At 40.8% G+C, this 18,230-nt stretch overlaps 1 protein-coding gene across 1 annotated transcript in view; it reads right to left on the bottom strand.

Annotated features, from left to right (window-relative positions):
* Positions 1-18,230, bottom strand: part of FAM35A (family with sequence similarity 35 member A) — a 124,516-nt gene that overhangs the window by 58,132 nt on the left and 48,154 nt on the right. Inside the window, exons 4-5 of the mRNA XM_023763725.1 lie at positions 15,242-16,768; positions 12,417-12,524 (exon numbers count right to left, since the gene is read on the bottom strand). Coding sequence (XP_023619493.1) covers positions 12,417-12,524; positions 15,242-16,763 — 1,630 coding nt within the window. The 5' untranslated portion in view covers positions 16,764-16,768. The remainder of the gene's footprint in view (positions 1-12,416; positions 12,525-15,241; positions 16,769-18,230) is intronic.

The raw sequence follows: 18,230 nt of genomic DNA, 5'->3' as shown, positions 1-18,230 counted from the left end.
CCCAATTGTCACCAATCTTAAATGTAAGATTGATGAAGTTTTGCTGTAGACATATTTTGAGATATTTTAGATTTTATGAATGATTGCTGACCCAAACTAAGATCTTAGCAAAAAACCACTTAAGTACTTTTTTGAAAAGCAGAGACTATTAATCCAATTTTAGTAGGAAAAAACCACCACCAAATGATTCTTCTTTCCTTCCCTCAGTAACATTCACATCCTATGTATTTCTTTTATATACAGTGGGGCCTTTTCTTACGAGTGTTCCGACTAACGAGTTTTTTGAGATACCAGCTGTCTCTCCGCCGATTTTTTGCATTGAGTTGACAGAGTAATTTGAGTTAACAAGCTTCTTAATGAGCTCCTTAACGAGCTCCTTAATGAGCTTGGTCTCAGAACAAATTAAACTTGTAAGTCAAGGCCCCACTGTATATATTGACTTCAGAGAGGAAGGGAGGGAGAGAGAAATAGAAACATCAATGATGAGGGAATCATCAATCGGCTTCCTCCTGCAGGACCCCTACTGGGGACCGAGCCTGCAACCCAGGCATGTGCCCTTGACCAGAATAGAACCCGGGACCCTTCAGTCTGCAGGCCGACGCTCTGTCCACTGAGCCAAACCAGCTAGGGCCTAATGTATTTCTTATGCCACACTAAAGCCTCATTATTCACTCACTCAGTAGACCATCTACTATGTGACAGGCATCATACCAGGTGCTAGGGACACAAAGACATATCATGCCATGATCCAAACACTGAGGGGACTATCAATCTAGTTAATAAACAGTGGGGTTAAAGTATGAGAGACCTACACAAGCATTTCTAAGAACACACAAAAAGAACTGCTCAGGAAGTTGGAAGAGGCTTTATTGAAAGAATGTTTGTCCTGGATTTTGGAAAAGTATCTAGTTTTCTAAGTAGCAACTGAGAGCTGGGGATATATTTCCAGGCAAAGAGAAGGGGGTTGCAAGCCTTAGGTACCACAGATACATAGTCTGATAAAGGCTATGGACCCATTATCAAAATAACATTTTTATGACAGCTTTATTTATCTACTAGAGGCCCAGTGCACGAATTCATGCACGGGTGGGGTCCCTAGGCCTGGCTAGTGATCAGGGCCAATCGGGGCCAGACTGATGGGGGCTGCTGCCCAGGGGAAAGGATGGGGGGGAAAGGAGGGGCCGAGGGAGGGTCAGGGCACGGGAGGTTGGCTGCCAGCCCCCAAGGAGGGAGCCGGCCCTGGGCCCCCCTGGGATAGGGGCTGCATCTGCCGCCACCCACCCCTGGTTCCCCATCCCAGCCTGGGGCCCGAAGGCCCTGGCAGGGTCGGGAGAGGAGGCAACAGTCGCTGGGCCAGGCGAGGAAGGAACGGATGCTGGACACCGATGCCGCGTCGGCGCCCCACCACTGCGTGGTTCCCTGTCTCCCCCACTCCTCCTTCCCTCTCATAGCGACTGGTCGACCAGTCATTCTGGTCATTCAGTCATAACGGTCGCTTAGGCTTTTATATATATAGATAATTCACAAACATAAATCGCACCATTTCAAAATGTACAATTTAGTGTTTTTTTTTTTAGTCTTTCACAAACACTAACTGCAATTATTACCATTATCTAATTTTAGAATTTTATTACAGAATAATATTTTAAATGCATAAAATGAGAGAGGATTACAAAACCAATTATATGGACATAGAGTAATCAAAATATCTAAAAACTGATATAATTTGTGCCTTATTAATACATTAAATAACAAGATATAGCAGATATATGTAACACTACTATAATTTCAAAGTATGCCTAAGTATCATAGGCATAGATGATATTCAAGTTATCTTCAACAACTGTAATGTGATATGAAACCTACGTGCTTTCTATTGGTGACCAAGTCACAAGTACTGCTAATATTACTGTGGGTTGTTGCCTTATTCATAATGGAAGGAAATACTAATTTTCAGTTAGCAATTAGTGAAAATAAAGATGTAATGCCTTCCCTCCAACTTTGTATACCCTTTAATGTAGAGGAATCAATTTTCACAGAGAGAGTACGAGAAACCTTAGGAGGCTAGTAACTGTCCATCGGGATACAAAGAGCACTGGAAACCAGGCAAGGCTACGTGAAGGGGAAAAGGGTGATAGATTTGCAAAATAGTTCAGGGGTAGAATCCAAGAAACACTTAGAGGTGGAGGGTAAAGAAAAGATTCAAGATGATATCAAGATTTCTAGCACAGTTGAATGGATGGATAAAAAAATGTTTTAACGTTTTTAAAATTTGATACATGAAATCTATTCTGATTAAGATCACTCTATTCCCAAATGAATTTCACAAAATAATGGTGATATCACAAATAAAGATAATGAACATAAGAGAAAAGAAAGTAGACAATATGAAAGATGATAAGAGAAAGAGAGGAAGAGTGGAGATAAGGAGATCCCATATGTGACAGTAAAACCCAACTCCAAGTATCTCCTTCAAGCTCCAGTTCACAGACCACATCTCCCTGGCTACGCCATCATGATATTCCCACCACATCTCAAGAACTGGGTTCAAATTCTGACTTAGTCAATAATGAGTTCTGTGAACTTGTACATTATTTCTCTGGGCTCTATTCTTTGTTACAATATGGAGCTTTTGGGAGAAAAGAAAGATCCCTTATCCCTGTTTCACAAAAATTTATACAGAAACATCAATTATTTATGTTCCAAATAAAATAGTGTAGTTCATGAATCACTGTATGAACCTTTGACTTATATATTTAATCATATTTAATATTTAAGTAAATTGATAACCTCTCACATTAGCAGGGCTAGGTTTATAAAATATGTAACACCTCACTATAATGAGAAAAGAACAGAAGTCTTTTCCAAAAATGTAATATATTGATCAGAAGTAAGAATGCTCTCAAGATTTATTACTTGCTTTTTTATTTTTTCAGAATAAAAATCACTGCAATATTCTCAAAGTAACAACTGATAATCATTTCCTTAAGTCAAATAAAAAGACCTTAGAATATGCTTTATTTCGCTACAAACCTGTGAAAAAAGGCAATATAAATTCCTATGTAAACATAAAACCAAGACTTTGCAGTAACCTCTCAAGGTTATGTAACTGCAATTAGTAAAGGGTTCTACAAAGGTTCACATTGCCTACAAAACCTTAAGCTCCCCAGAGGTTCCACTGGATATTCTCCACCAGAATTAGGTCCTAAGATTGTTGTGAAATTATTGAACTAGATTAGCCTTAAAACCAGAACTATCTACAGCATCTATCTCCAAAATCCCTTGCAAAATATTTGCATACCACATTATTTTCATTATTTCAAAATGTTCCTTACCTTTCTGTTGTACTAAGATTTATAAAAGATCATTAATCTTACTTAAAAGCCATTTAGCTCCTTGCTAAAACGTGATAGCTTCAAATATCTCTATATATAAAAGCCATGTGACCGAAACGATGGAACGACCGGAATGACTGGTCGCTATGACGCACACTGCAGCAGCCAACTGGCCTGATCGGGGCCCTGATCAGCAACCCCCACCCCACCTCCCCCTGCCAGCCCATTGACCCCCATAAGGGCAGGCTGGCCGGACCCCACCTGTGCAGGAATCCGTGCACCGGGCCTCTAGTTCATAATAAAACATTAAACTTCAATATTTTAAGGAAATCCCCAAATTAAAAATTGACTGACTTCCTCACTCCCTTAAGTTGGTGTCTGCCAAGTTTCTTACTATAAAATTATTTTTCTCCTTATAAGGTGGGGAGATACTTTGATACTATGCAGTGCTATTCTCCTGACATTTCCAATTACTAATTTTAGGATCTATCAGTGGATCCTGTCTGCAGTATTTATTACTGTGGTGTTTGCCTAATAATTCTCTATTTTTCTCTTTCCCCTCACATTCATTTACTGAAACTCCAATGTGAGGAATGAACCTTCTTATTTACTTATTTAGTCAGCCAGTCAGTCAGTTGAAGATTTATTTATATCAGCATGGACCCAAAATATCTTATTCTATGGGTTACATTTCAGTTCTATCATTATTTATTTATTGCTTATACTGTTCTAGTTGTGGCCGGAGGTGCTGCCTCATGTTGGCTCTCTGTTCCCTCAACAATCTTTTAGGACACCAGATGTTTACAGGCTCACTTTGCATTTCCTGCCCCCGTCCTGCAGCAGCCACTTCTAGAAGGGCTGGTCGCTTTTATCAGAGAATAGTTTACAGACCAGGGTCTGGGCACTGAGCATGCTTGGGGTGACTGCGCAGACAGGACTAGGAAACATCCTAGGAAACATCCACATGTGTGTTAGCCCACACACATACACACACACACACACACACACACACACACCTATGTTTCTGTATCTTTTTAATCTATTTATTTACCTATCTATATATTGAAAACCATGAATTTATAAACCTTCCCCCTTTATTTATAATTTTTGTATAACAGTGAAAAACCCAATTCTCATTATCTGCAATGTACTCAGTTACCTGTTATTTTATTATTATTATTGACTTGAGAGAGAGAGAAAGAGAGAGATTTGTTGTTCCACCTATTTTTGCATTCATTGGTTGATTGTTGTATGTGCCCTAACCAAGTATGGAACTTGCAACCTTGGCATATCAGGACAATGCTCTAAACAATGAGGCTACCTGGCCAGGGCCTACTTGTTCAATTCTAGTATATACATAGACTTGTTGTCAACTCACTCCCCTTGGAGAAACACTGGTACTAATTACATTACAGCATCTGTGTAGTTCTTTTTGTCTTTAGGCTTCAGAATCCAGTCAGTATACTGTGTTCCACAATTATGTTTGTTCTCCCCACCACCACCCTTCTGTGCAGTTATTTTCTTCATTTGTAATACTGTTTATGTTCATTTGCTAGTGCTTTATTCCATTTTGGGTCCTCCACCACATTCCCAATGGTTTCAATTCTTTGTTTACCAGTACTTGCGGGTATGTGAAACATTACTGTGGTTCTGTGAGCCAGAGCTATACAATAAGTTATGGTCAGTCCAGCCGGTGTGGCTCAGTGATTGAGCATCAACCTATGAACCAGGAGGTGATGGTTCGATTCCCAGCCAGGGAACATGCCTGAATTTCAGGCTGGATTCCCCAGTAGGGAGCATGTAGGAGGCAGCTGATCAATGATTCTCACTCATCACTGAAGCTTCTCTCTCTCCCTCTCCCTTCCTATCTGAAATCAATAAAAAAAATTTTTTTTAAAGATATGCTTACATAAGTGTCACTGCCTCTTCATCAATGCTACCCTATTTCTATTTACACCTTTTTAAATTTATTTTTTATTAATTTCAGAGAGGAAGAGAGGGGGAGAGTGAGATAGAAACATCAGTGATGAGAGAGAATCATTGATTGGCTGCCTCCTTCACACCCCCTACTGGGAATGGAGCCCGCAACCTCACAGGAGTCAAACCAGTGACCTCTTGGCTCATGGGTCAACACTCAACCACTGAGCAATACTGACCGGGCCTCTCTGCCTTTATTTAATTGATCAAATTAACAAGCTGGTTCATCTATTTTGTTATTTTTTTTAAAAAAGATTTGGATTATATTTATTTTTCAATTCTCATTCTTTTATTTCAAATATATATTTATATTAATTTCAGGGAGGAAGAGAGAGGGAGAGAAAGAAACATCAATGATGAGAGAGAATCATTGATTGGCTGTCTACTGCACGCCCCCTACTGGGGATTGAGTCCACAATCCGGGCCCTGGACTGGAATTGAACCTGGGACCCTTCAGTCCACAGGCTAACACACTATCCACTGAGCCAAACCAGCTAGGGCAATCCTCATTCTTTTTTAAAAAAGATTTTTAATTGATTTTTAGAGAGAGAGGAAGGGAAAAAGAGAGAAAACATTGATGTGGGAGCAAAGTATCAATAGGCTGCCTCCAGCACGCCCCCTAGTGGGGATCGAGGCTACAACCCAGGCATGCACCCTGACTGGAATCTAATGGGCAACTTTTTGGTGCACAGGATGACACCCAACCACCCAACTGAGCCACACTGGCCAGAATTATTATTAATTCTCAATAATGAGAATTATTATTTTAATAATAATAATCCTTTTTTATTGTTGACACTATTACAGATGTCCCTCATTTCCCCCACCTTTCTTTGCCCACCTCCATCCAGCTATCGCCACTCCTCCCCAGCCTTCACAACTCTGTTGTATGTGTCCATGGGCTATGTATATATGTTCTTTGGCTACTTTCTTCACCTTCTTTTATCCACCTCCTCCTCCCTCTGCCCTCTGATCTCTTTCAGACTGTTCCATGTATCCATGCCTCTGGTTCTGTTTTGTCAGTTTATTTTGTTCACTACATTTCACATATAAGTGAGAATATATGGTACTTGTCTTTTTCTGATTTGCTTATTTTGCTTAATACTCCCCAGGTCTCTCCATGCCGTCTCAAAGGATGAATTCTCTCTTTGACAGCTGTGTAGTATTCCATTGTGTAAATGTAGCACAGCTTGTTTATCCACTCCTCTACTGATAGGCACTAGGGCTGTTTCCACATCTGGCAGGTTTGAGGTGATTATCTCATTGTAGTTTTAATTTTCATCTCTCCGATGATTAGTGACATTGAGCATTTTTTCATGTCTATTGGCCATTTTATGTCCTCTTTGGAGAACTATCTATTCAGGTCCTCTGTCAATTTTTAAATTGGGTTGTTTGTCTTCCTGGTGTTAAGTTTTATAAGTTCTCTACATATTTTGAAAATATATTGTCCCATATAGTGTATTCCCTTTTCATTTTGTTAATCGTTTCTCTTTTTTTTTTAATATATTTTTTAGTGATTTCAGAGAGGAAGGGAGGAGAGAGAGACAGAAACATCAATGATGGGAGAGCATCTTTGATCCACTGCCTCCTGCATACCCTGTATTGGGGATTGAGCCTGCAAACCAGGCATATGCCCTGACCAAAAATCGAACCATGACCTCCTAGTTCATAGGTTGACACTCAACCACTGAGCCACACCAAAGGGGGTGTTAATGGTTTCTTTTGCTGTGCAGAAGCTTTTTAGTGTGATGTAGTCCCATTTGTTTATTTTTGCCTTGGCTTCCCTTGCCCAAGGACATATATTGGTAAAAATACTGCTACACAAGATGTCTGAGATTGTATTGCCTATTGTTTTCTTCTAGGATTTTTATGGTTTCATGACTTACATTTAAGTCTTTTACCCATTTTGAGTTTATTCTTGTGTATGGTGTAAGTTGGTGGCCTACTTTCATTTTTTTGCATGTACCTGTCCAATTTTCCCAGCACCATTTATTTCATTCTTATTAATTTCTGCTTTTATCTTTATTATTTCATTCCTTGTGATTTCTTCAGATTACTTTGTTGTTCTTTTGCTGGTTTGTTGACCTTGAAATTTAATTAATTTATTTTTAATTAATTTAATTTAATTAATTTAATTTAATTAATTTAATAAATTTAATTTAATTAATTTATTCTTTCTTTTTTATTGATAAAAACATTTAGCTGATATCTGCCTTAAATGCATTCCCTAGAGTCTGGCATGTAGTGTTGTCCTTGTTATTACTTCTTAAGCCCTAGCTGGTTTGGCTCAGTGGATAGAGCTTTTGGCCTGAGGACTGAAGGGTCCCAGGTTCCATTCCAGTCAAGGGTACATGCCCGGGTTGCAGGCTCAATCCCCAGTAGGGGGAGTGCAGGAGGCAGCCAATGATTCGCCCTCGTCATTGATGTTTCTCTCTCTCTCTCCCTCTCCCTTCCTCTGAAATTAATAAAAAAATATTTTTTAAAAAATTCTATAATATCCAGTTTGTAGTCCCCTTTCACCCTGAACTTATTTAATAGTTTTTAAAATTTCCAGATAAAGGACGTTTTTGTTGCTGTTGTTAACAAATTCTCGTTTTCAGCATTTGATCAGCATGTTTGTAAGAATTCTACTTTATAGAAATTACTGATATATTTTTAAATGTTTTTATTGATTTCATACTCAACACTGAAAAGAAATAATTATTGATATATGTAACAACTTGGATGTATCTCAGGGCATTATGTTTCCTGAAAAAGGCCAATCTCAAAATATTACATTTAGATGTAATCTAAATGATTCCTGTAAATGAATATAACACTCATTTATATAATACTCTCAAAATCACAAAGTTGAGATGGAGACCAAATCAGTAGTTGTCAGAGGACAGATTAGTAATGGGACCAGGGGCAGTGATGACTATTAAAGAGGTAGCATGAAGAAGTTCCTTTGTGGTGAGGGAACAGTTCTATATTTTTATTAAATTTACACGTGGGATCAAATTTCATTGAACTACACACACACACACACACACACACACACACACACACACACACACACACGAGTGCATATGAAAACTGAGATCTGTATTCTAGGTAACAGTATTATAGCACAGTCAATGTCACCTTCCAGGTATTGATATTGTCCTAAAGTTTGTAAGATGTCACTACTGGGGAAGCTGGGTGAAGGGCTCATGAAACTTTATGTACTATTTTTGTAATCCCTTATGAGTCTATCATTTCAAAAGTAAACGTTTTTTAAATGATAAACCAAATGAGTATTATCTTTATGCTATTATGATTCTGACATCTATTCCAATGTATTTTTTCCACACCACCAAGCAATTAATTCTGACATTATCTACCTTGAGATAGCATCAAACTCCACAAGTTCAGGGCTCAGTTCAGGCTCCTCCTCACTCCCCCATCTCAGATGCCAATCATAAGTCCAGGCTGTCACCTGTGCTTCTGATTGATCTACTAGAGATCAGAGGTTCCCACAACCCCCGCCTCGATTTAATGAATTTGCTATAGGGGCTCAAAAACTCAGAGAAACATTTAGTTACACTTACCAGTTTATTATAAAGGATATTATAAAGGATCTATAAGAAGTTAGATGGGTAAGGTATGTGAGAAGGAGCATAGTCCTTCCCCCGCCTCTCGGAGGACTGCACTCTCCTGAATCTCCACCTGTTCCGCTACCAGGAAGCTCTCCGAACCCTGCCCTTTGGGGATTTTAGGAGGCTTCATTACCTAGGCACGATTGAGTAAATCACCAGCCACTGGCGACTGATTCAACCTCCAGCCCCTCTCTCCTGGGGGGAGGGGTACAGAAATTTCCAACCCTTTAATACATTGTTGATTCCCCCGGCAACCAGCCCCCATCCTTAAGTGCTTTCCAAAAGGGGTTCATTAGGAATATCAAGACAACTTTATCACTCTTATCACTTAAAAATTTCCAGTGGTTTTAGGAGCTCTGTGCAAGAAATGGGGACAAAGATCAAATAGATATGTGCATCATCATATAATTCCCAATGATGAGGGCTCTCTGGAGCACTCCCATATCTTTCTTCCCTCTCAGGCACGCATCTTTACTTTTCTCTTCTATGCTATAAGGGTCCCATGAGACTTGCAAACAGGGGAGCAACAGGCAGCGGCAACTCATCCTGGGCTCACCCCCTGAACCTGCCTCGAAGGCCCCCTTTCCTCAGACCATGCAGTGAGCTAACAGCAGCCCGCCCTTGGCTCATTCTGTCACTGTGACTTCTTCTCAGTGAGCCCCTGCAGCCCAGCGTGGCTCCTCTCCCATAACGTTTCTAGGGAGACAAAGCAGAGCACCACCCAGGCTCTTTCCTGTGGCTTCTTCTATGCTAAGCCCTTCCTTTGTTTCACTGTCCCCAGTTTTAATAAACAAACTCTCAAAATAAATTTAAGAAAACACACACACACATTAATCCCAATAACATAGCAAATATTCTAAAATTTATCTCTTAATTTCAAACCTTTCCTCTAAGTTTTGGACTTTGTCTCCAATCCCTATATGACATCTCCATTTGGATGCCTCAGAGATATCTAAAACTTAACAAGCCTGAAGTAGAACCCTTAATTTCCCCATGAACCTATTACCTCTCGGTCTTTCCTAATAAAAGCTACTAGTTGCCCTAGCTGGTTTGGCTCAGTGGATAGAGCATCGGCCTACGGACTGAAGGGTCCCAGGTTCGATTCCAGTCAAGGGCACATGCCTGGGTTGCGGGCTCAGTCCCCAATGTGGGACGTGCAGGAGGCAGCCAATCAATGATTTTTTTCTCTCATCATTGATGTTTCTATCTCTCTGTCCCTCTCCCTCCCTCTCTAAAATCAATAAAGATTTTTTTTTAAAAAAAAGCTAGTTGCTGAAGCCAGAAACTTAATAGTAGTAGATTGCTCTTCCCTCATCATGAAATCCACACCATCAGAAAATCCTATTTGCAGCTAGATGTCAAATCCATTCATTTATCATGATCTCCACTAACCTCCCATTATTGCTCAACCTGAACTATTATTAACTTTGTAACTCTGATTCCACTCATGACAAACCCTTCACAACCACAACCATGGTGTTCTCTTATCATGACCTTTAGTTATTTTCCTTCATAGCATTCATAATCACCTGTCTTTATGTACATGTCTGTCTTCCACACAGGAACTCCACAAAGGCAGGCCAAGTGTCCGTTGCTCACCTCTGCACCCCACACACAGTGCCTCAATATCAACACTTAATACAAACATACTGGGTAGATGAGGAACTTGATTTTTTTATTTTATGAGAATATGACAGTGCTGATTTTCTGCTAACTAGGTTCCCTCGGATACAGGGAAATCTTGCCCTTTCCAAACACCATTGTTGTTGTTCTAATAGTTATCCTTCTCTTTTGCCTACTCTGCCTTTCCTCGAGAATTCAAAGTATTCAGAGATTGGAATTCCATGCTTTACTTTCATGTTATTCTAGCTAATCTCTTGTATAATCTTATATATACTGATAGCTATTTTTCTATGACACTATTTCAGTATTTGAGGTCAAGTAACTTGCCTAAAGATACAGACTTTGGAAGCTCTAGGACTAGGATTCAAATTCTGGTCTATTGACTCCAGAGACTATAATCACCAGTTTATACTGTCTCCCTTACTTTCTTTTCTTTCTTTCTTTTTTATTTATTTCTTGAAAAAAAATATAGCTGCTGGTTTCTTCTTTCAACAGCTTATTCTATCTAATAAAGAGGGAATATGCTAATTGACCCTCACACCATCTCAAAGATGGAGGTGCCCACAGCCAATAAGGAGGGAATATGCTAATTGACTGCCCCACCCTCAAAGATGGCAGCACCCACAGCCAATAAGGAGGAAATATGCTAATTGACTGCCCCGCCCTTGAAGATGGTGGCACCCAAACCAATAAGGAGGGAATATGCTAATTGACTGCCCCGCCCTCAGAGATGGCGGCACCCACAGCCACAAGATGGAGGTGCCCAGTCTCCTCAGCCCCACCGGGGCATCAGGTGCGCGGCAAGGCCGGGGTCTGCTCCCATGCGGGCCTGACCACTCCGCGTGCCTGCCTCCGAAGTCCCCCAGTCCGCTCAGCCCCCCAGCTTCCCAGGGCCAGCCCGAGGCTCAGGTAACCAGGACCACCCGAGGCTTGTGCTGCTGGCAGTGGCAGCAGCAGAGGTTGATGGGGCGTTGCCTTCCCCTGATCACCAGGTCTCCTCCCACCCCTGAGGGCTCCTGGACTGTGAGAGGGGGCAGGCCGGGCTGAGGGACCCCCCCCTCCAGTGCATGAATTTTCATGCACTGGGCCTCTAGTTTTAAAGAAGCAAAAATGGATGTCAGAGAAGGCAGGCAGTTTTTCCTAGCAATGGTAGATAGAAGAAGAAGAACTCAAGCCACAACTGTCTATGATCCATGCTTTTTTCATTACCTCAAAGATTCCTAATCAGAGGCTCACAAATTCCACAGAACTTTGGAGATCCATGGAACCACTTAGTCCATCTACTTAAGTCCCTTATTCTGGAAAAATGACCCATAGCTTCTCAAAGAGGTCTATGACTCCTTAAAAGTTAAGGACCAGTACTATACTGAATCTCTAAGAAAATGAACATGAACCCAAATATTTTTAAAAATATATATGATTTACAATGTACAAGTTTTTTGTTGCTGCTGCTGTTGTTTTGTCACTCCTTACCTGAGGATATTTTCCCATTGATTTTTAGAGAAAGTGGAAGGGAGGGGGAGAGACAGAGAGACAGAAACATCGATGTGAGAGAGACACATTGATGGTTGCCTCCTGCACACATCCCTGACCAAGGCCTGGGATGGAGCCTGCAATCTAGACCAGAATCAAACCCAGGACCCTTCAGTCTGCAGGCCAACGCTCTATCCACTAAGCCAAACCAGCTAGGGCTGTACAAGGTTTTTATAAATTCTATTTTCATTCTCACTAAACAAATTAAAGCAATACTCTCCAGCAAAATTTTTTAGAAAACATTTTATATAATTACCATTTTAACTCTACTTTTTTCTAATGGGTGTATATACTTTAAATACTAAGATATTATATGTAAAATGTGCCTTACACTCCTCAGGCTGGACAGATGAATAGCTCCCAAGATTTAATAACTGACTGGTAAATGTTGATTGTAGTACTGTCTCACCAACCCAATGATCTTCATAAACAGTAACATCTGGAAAGGGGAGAAAAAAGTTCTGATGATTCCATAAGTTCCTTCATACTGTCGTTAACTTACCAACCATAGCAAGATAGTATGCATGCCTCCACATACCAGGCAATTAAAGTTCAATATGTTCAATGATCTGCCTAAGGCACCAAATGATAAAATAGCAAATCCAAAATCTGACTCTACATATATCTGTATGCAGGTAAAATAAAAATAAAAAATTGCTTCTTTATATATAAACAGTATCAATAGAGAGTTCACTGCTCCACAGAGAACATTATTGGCTTTGTTTACATAAGATGCATGATACGATGTACATTTCTGATGAAAAGAAATCATTCAGGACCAAGAAGCAAAATAGTGGTTCCAAAGCAGTGGTGCCTAGGAGAGTAAATAGTATTCATTATGCATTCACCCCTCTGCTACAAACACATGAATATAACATAAGGCATTCTTGAAGGACTTTGATTAGTTTTCCCTAAATAGTATGGTAATCATCTGTGGGTGTTAAGAGGAAAAGACTTTGGAGGTAAGGAATATTTTCTAAAGGGGAAAAAAGCACTGTACGATCTAAGATAGAGAGGAATCATTTAGTGGAACTAAACATACCAACAGGTAGAAAGAATTACAAAAACAGATCCAGAGACAGAGAAGCATTGATCAGATCGTCAAACCTCAGAGGGAAGGTAGGGGAGGGTTGGGGTAGGGGGGAGAGATCAACCAAAGGACTTATATGCAAGCATATAGGCCTAACCAATGGACACAGACAACAGGGGGGTGAGGGCATGAGTGGGGGGAATGGGGGCGTAATGTGGGGATAAGGACACATATGTAATAACTTAATCAATAAAGAAATTTTAAAAAATAAATAAAACAGAAAAAAAAGAATTATAAATAGAGCAAAAACTGTAAGTTAGAAACAGAGAGAGATAGACTGACCCCAGGCAGGATATTTTCAGTGTATAAAATGTTAGAGGTATAAAGATATACTAACAGCAACAAATTAACTTGGAGATAATAAGAAAAACAAAGAATCATAAATTCCAAGTAATTCCAAGTAATTACTTCCGACTTTAATTCCAGACCTCAGTTACCCATTTATCCAAAACTGCCTAATGGACGTCCCTAAATGGAAATCCTATTGGCTCCCCAATCTTAGTATGGCTCAAACCTGCCTTTTCTTCTCAGATTATCCCTTTCATTTGTTGGCACTATGCTGCTAACCAGGTAAATAAAAATGTGAGGTCATCCTGAACTTCTACCTCTCTCTTCCCACCTTTGTCAACAACCCCCTAATTTTAACTCTGCCTCTTCAATCTCCCACAGCCCTGCCACTGCTACTGTTTACATCAGACACCTAGGAAGCCAAATCACGACCAAAATTGGCTAGCTACTCAGTGAGCACTGAATAGGAACAAAAGGAGTTAGATAAATTGATCTACCAGCAAATAAGATGATATTGCCCAGGGGACAAGATTATGCTAAGCCTGCTAGTTACAAGCCCCTGGTTGTCTCATTATTGGAGACAGCACCTAACAATCTTAACTACAAGGTACACTAGCAAAGGTTCTCATTCCCCCAGCAAACTGTTTAGTAGAAACTACTGACCGTTTTCTTGTTCTAAGCTTTTAAGGCTGCCCCTCTCCCTCTTCTCGATCACATTCTCTCTGTAGATGTGCTATTAAGCTTAATCAACTTCCTCCTGGTCTAAGATTCTTCCTTAAAATGACTGATATCTCTGCTCCAATACACTGTGTATTGATTTTAAATCAATAAGGAAATGTAAAAATATATTAAAACGACTGATATCTCTGCTCTAATACACTGTGCATTGATTTTAAATCAATAAGGAAATGTAACAAAATATTACATTTCTTATGTCAGGCAAAAAAAGCAGGACAAAAAAAACTGTGTTCTTAATGATTCCAACTATACAGGTGAGGATTCTGGAGTCCAGGTGAAATCGTCCTGGCTTTGCCACTTCCTAGAAATGTGACATTGGGCACACTTCTCTGGGTCTGTTTCCTCAAACTGAAAAATTGGAATAATAACCAGGACCTTCCTCATAGAGTTGTAAAGAGTTGATATACATGTAAAGTATAAAACAGGGTTTGATATACAGTAAAGTCCCAATAAGTATCAGCTTTTATATATGCATGCATACAAATTTTAAGAGGAAAGACAACTAGTAACATTCCAAAACTCTATTGGTGGTTATATGAGGTTGGTATAAAAGCAGGAGTTTCCCTTCCCATATTTCCAAATGTATTAATATAATTTCAATAATTTAAAAGTGCAATAGAAATTCTACATCGGTTCCCTCAATAAGAATATAATGTGCACAGCATTATTAAGGATTAATTAAGTAATAGAAATGCTGTCTTTTCATCATAAAACTGCTAATATAGTTTAAGAAAAGGGTTGGAAATAAGACACACATAGACATAACCATAAGAAAACAAAGAAAAAGCCTGATGATATGACCTAAATGCTAACATAAATGAATGAGTAGGAGGAGCAACCAGGGAAGAGTTCCTAGAGAGATGAGTGGAAAGGAGGGGCAGCGCAGAGAATGCCAGGCAGCGGTGGGGAGGCCAGCACTGAAGCTATGAAGGGGTCAGTCACATGGAGCCCAGACAGGCAGGGGAAAGAGGGAGCCCTCCAGCAGGAGGGAACAGCTACAGCTTTGTAAACTCACGACCACTGTTCTACAATGGCCTCACCTGTGAGTAAAATTATATCTCCAAGGAACACTGTCAGGGCCCAAAGTGCGGCAGTCCTCCACAGAAAAACCTTCTTCTTAATTTCTGACTGGTCAATTACCACAACTGTTGCTAAAGGCACTTTAGAGCCCGAATTTGGTCCAGATTTTATATTTATTTCTTTCACATGACATGGAGATAACACCATGACTAAACAATTATACTTCTGACTTTTGGAATCACAATTTTTTATTAATGATGTTTTCTTAATGCCCTTGAATTCCGACACACTCCTCTGGTCTTTTGCTGTAGTAGGACCTCCTGCATTAGAAACCAACTTAGTTTTCTTAGAAACTTGGAGGACTTTGAGATGGCCCGATTTGTCTTCAGAGGTCCAATTCCGTTTCGTAGGACTTTTGTGGAAGGCATTTGCTTGAGAACACAGAATTCCGGACCTACATGACTCAATACGTATCTCATTTGATGGAAGTTTAACTTCAAAACTGAAAAGTTCTTGAGATTCCACATTTTCTTTAAGACCTTTATCAGACTTTATGTGAATGTGGCTACTTTTTGTTTCAGGAAAAACAGGACTGAAAAGTTCAAGAGAATATGCTTGGTTTTGTCTACTTTCATATCTTCCTACAAAATCATCAGGCTGAATCAACTTATCTTTAATTATTTTTATTTCCCCAGGACTTGTTTCAGCTTCAACCTCTGTGTTCACTGTCCCTTTATTTATAGAACTCTCCCCTTTATTTATCCTTTGAGCTAAAAAAGCAAATTGGCTGGAGGTCATTATACTGAGGAATTCCGTTTCAGTAGATGCCGTAAGGTCTGAGACCTTCCTGACTGCTCCCGCAGACCTTGGCTTATCTCGTGTGGTCAAAGAGCTCTTTTCCAGACCCTGGTTTTGAATTCCATGATGCTCTGTTGGTATACACCTCATGCCGATAGCTCCTGGCCCTGTGTTAATCTGCTCAGTATTACACACCAAATCCCATGCAGTTGCACACTCATGGTCTAACTGAAAGAAATGTTTTTGGACATTTTGACCACATATATTTGATTGATGTTTATGCTGTTCAACTGTGATTTTCTTATTTTCACTGAAAAGCTTCTGATATTCTTCCTCTTCAGTTAAATGCTGAACTCGTTCTTTACATCCACATATTTGGACATCAGATTTGGTTAAGTCACTCATCCCTAAGGGGTGACTCTTCTGGAATTTTCGAGTCTGTGTTTCGGAAATACAGTGTATACAGTCATCGTTCACAGAAACAGATCTACTCAGAGAGCTTCCTAAACAATGACCATTAAGAAGATCTGGAGGGGCAGCAGCGTCTAGGATTTGATAATCTTCCACATTTTTATTCTTGCATTTTTCATCCTTCAGATGTAAAGAATGTTGATTGTATAAAAGCTGAACTTTTTTCCAGGGGTCAGTAGTGGACATTAAAGAAGTTGGTTCCTGTGATACCATCATTTTCAATGGACCAATTGGAGCACCCCAAAAAATGTGGATTTCAGAGCCTCTATTCATGGTTTCTAAAAAAATGAAAAATCCAAAATGAGTGTTTTATCAGATTTTTATATCTTGATAGCAAGTTAATAATATACCAATAGCAAATGAAATAAAAATAACTCATCAAAAACACAATAGAGGTGAGTTAAGATAAACAAAAATATCCAGAAAATATGCTCAGGTAAAGACTCTCTTAAATAAATTAAATGAGAGAGTGGAAGAAGATGGTGATGGAGTAAGTGGAAGTTACACTCACCTCCACACAGGCCAGAACTGGAATTACAACTAAAATACAGAAGAGTCAACTTGGATCACCGCCTGGAGACTAGCTGAAGAGAAGTCCTGTAACCAAGGACTTCCAGGAGGAGCCGCACTGAGACTGGGAGGCGGAAAGGGCTGGATCCACTCCCACAGGCAGCCGCTGAGAATCGGGACGGACATCTCAGCTGCAAAGTTTCCCCCTGAGTAATGTGGGGTCTCAACCCCTAGCAAGGCTCCCCAGCCAGAAGCAACAGAGCCAGTAGAAGCCCCCACATAACATCTGGCTGTGAAAATCAGCAGGGATTCTGTCCACCAGGGAGAGACAGGAGTCGGCTAGAAACCCAGGTGCCCACTTAAAGGGCCAATGCACAAAATCTTGCTGGCAACTACTCCCCCTTGACCCTGGTGGAGGGAAGGTGGCTCAGAGCAAACTGGAGTCCTGTGAGGACGGACTGGGTTGTGTGGCTCTGGGGAGGGAGCTGAAGAGACAGCCATCAGGGTCCCTGTGCATCAACCTGGGGGTACTGCACAAGCCCCACCCTCCAGCACCCTGGTGCTCCCTCTGGCTGAGCTCACACCCTGCAAAGGGATACCCTGCCTGGTGCAGACTTTTTTGGTGGGATTTTGAGGGTGAATTTGGGGAGGATCAGAGACAGACTTCTGTTGCCCTGGGGCAAAAACCATTTCCCCTCCCCCCATAGTGTGTCTCAACAGGGGATAGGGCCCCCCCACCCCATGGGCCAGATCAGGGGCAACACATTCCCCCCAAGGGAGATCCACTAACCCCACCATGGGAGAACTACCAGCTTCACCCTACCCTTCCAACTCCTGCTGGCCCCTCCCTGCTGAGCTTGCAATAGTGACAGCAAGCTGTGGCCAACCTACTGCCGCCACCACTCCTCCCTCCCCGCGCACCCCTCCTCCTCCCCGCCCTGACCCATCCCTGGCAGAAGACTCTCCAGGAGGTCAGGGCAAACTAGGAAAAAATGAGTTGTGTGGTTCTTGAGCGGAGCCATTATTCCCTCACACACCAGACTTGTGCCACCATTCCTGTGTTGAGCCCTCCATTCACACAGCCAAACCTTGGTCTGTTTGGGCTTGATGAACACTGCTGACTCACCCTAATGAATCACTGAGACCCTGCCCACCAAAAGCTCCAATGACACTGGCAGATGCGCAGTTGACCTTGGTGTACCCTGAGACCGTGGCTGAGTGCCTCAAACC

The sequence above is a fragment of the Myotis lucifugus genome, unplaced genomic scaffold (assembly GCF_000147115.1).
Source record: "Myotis lucifugus unplaced genomic scaffold, Myoluc2.0 scaffold_298, whole genome shotgun sequence".
NCBI classification, from domain to species: domain Eukaryota; kingdom Metazoa; phylum Chordata; class Mammalia; order Chiroptera; family Vespertilionidae; genus Myotis; species Myotis lucifugus.
This window is presented reverse-complemented; position numbering and strand designations above follow the sequence as displayed.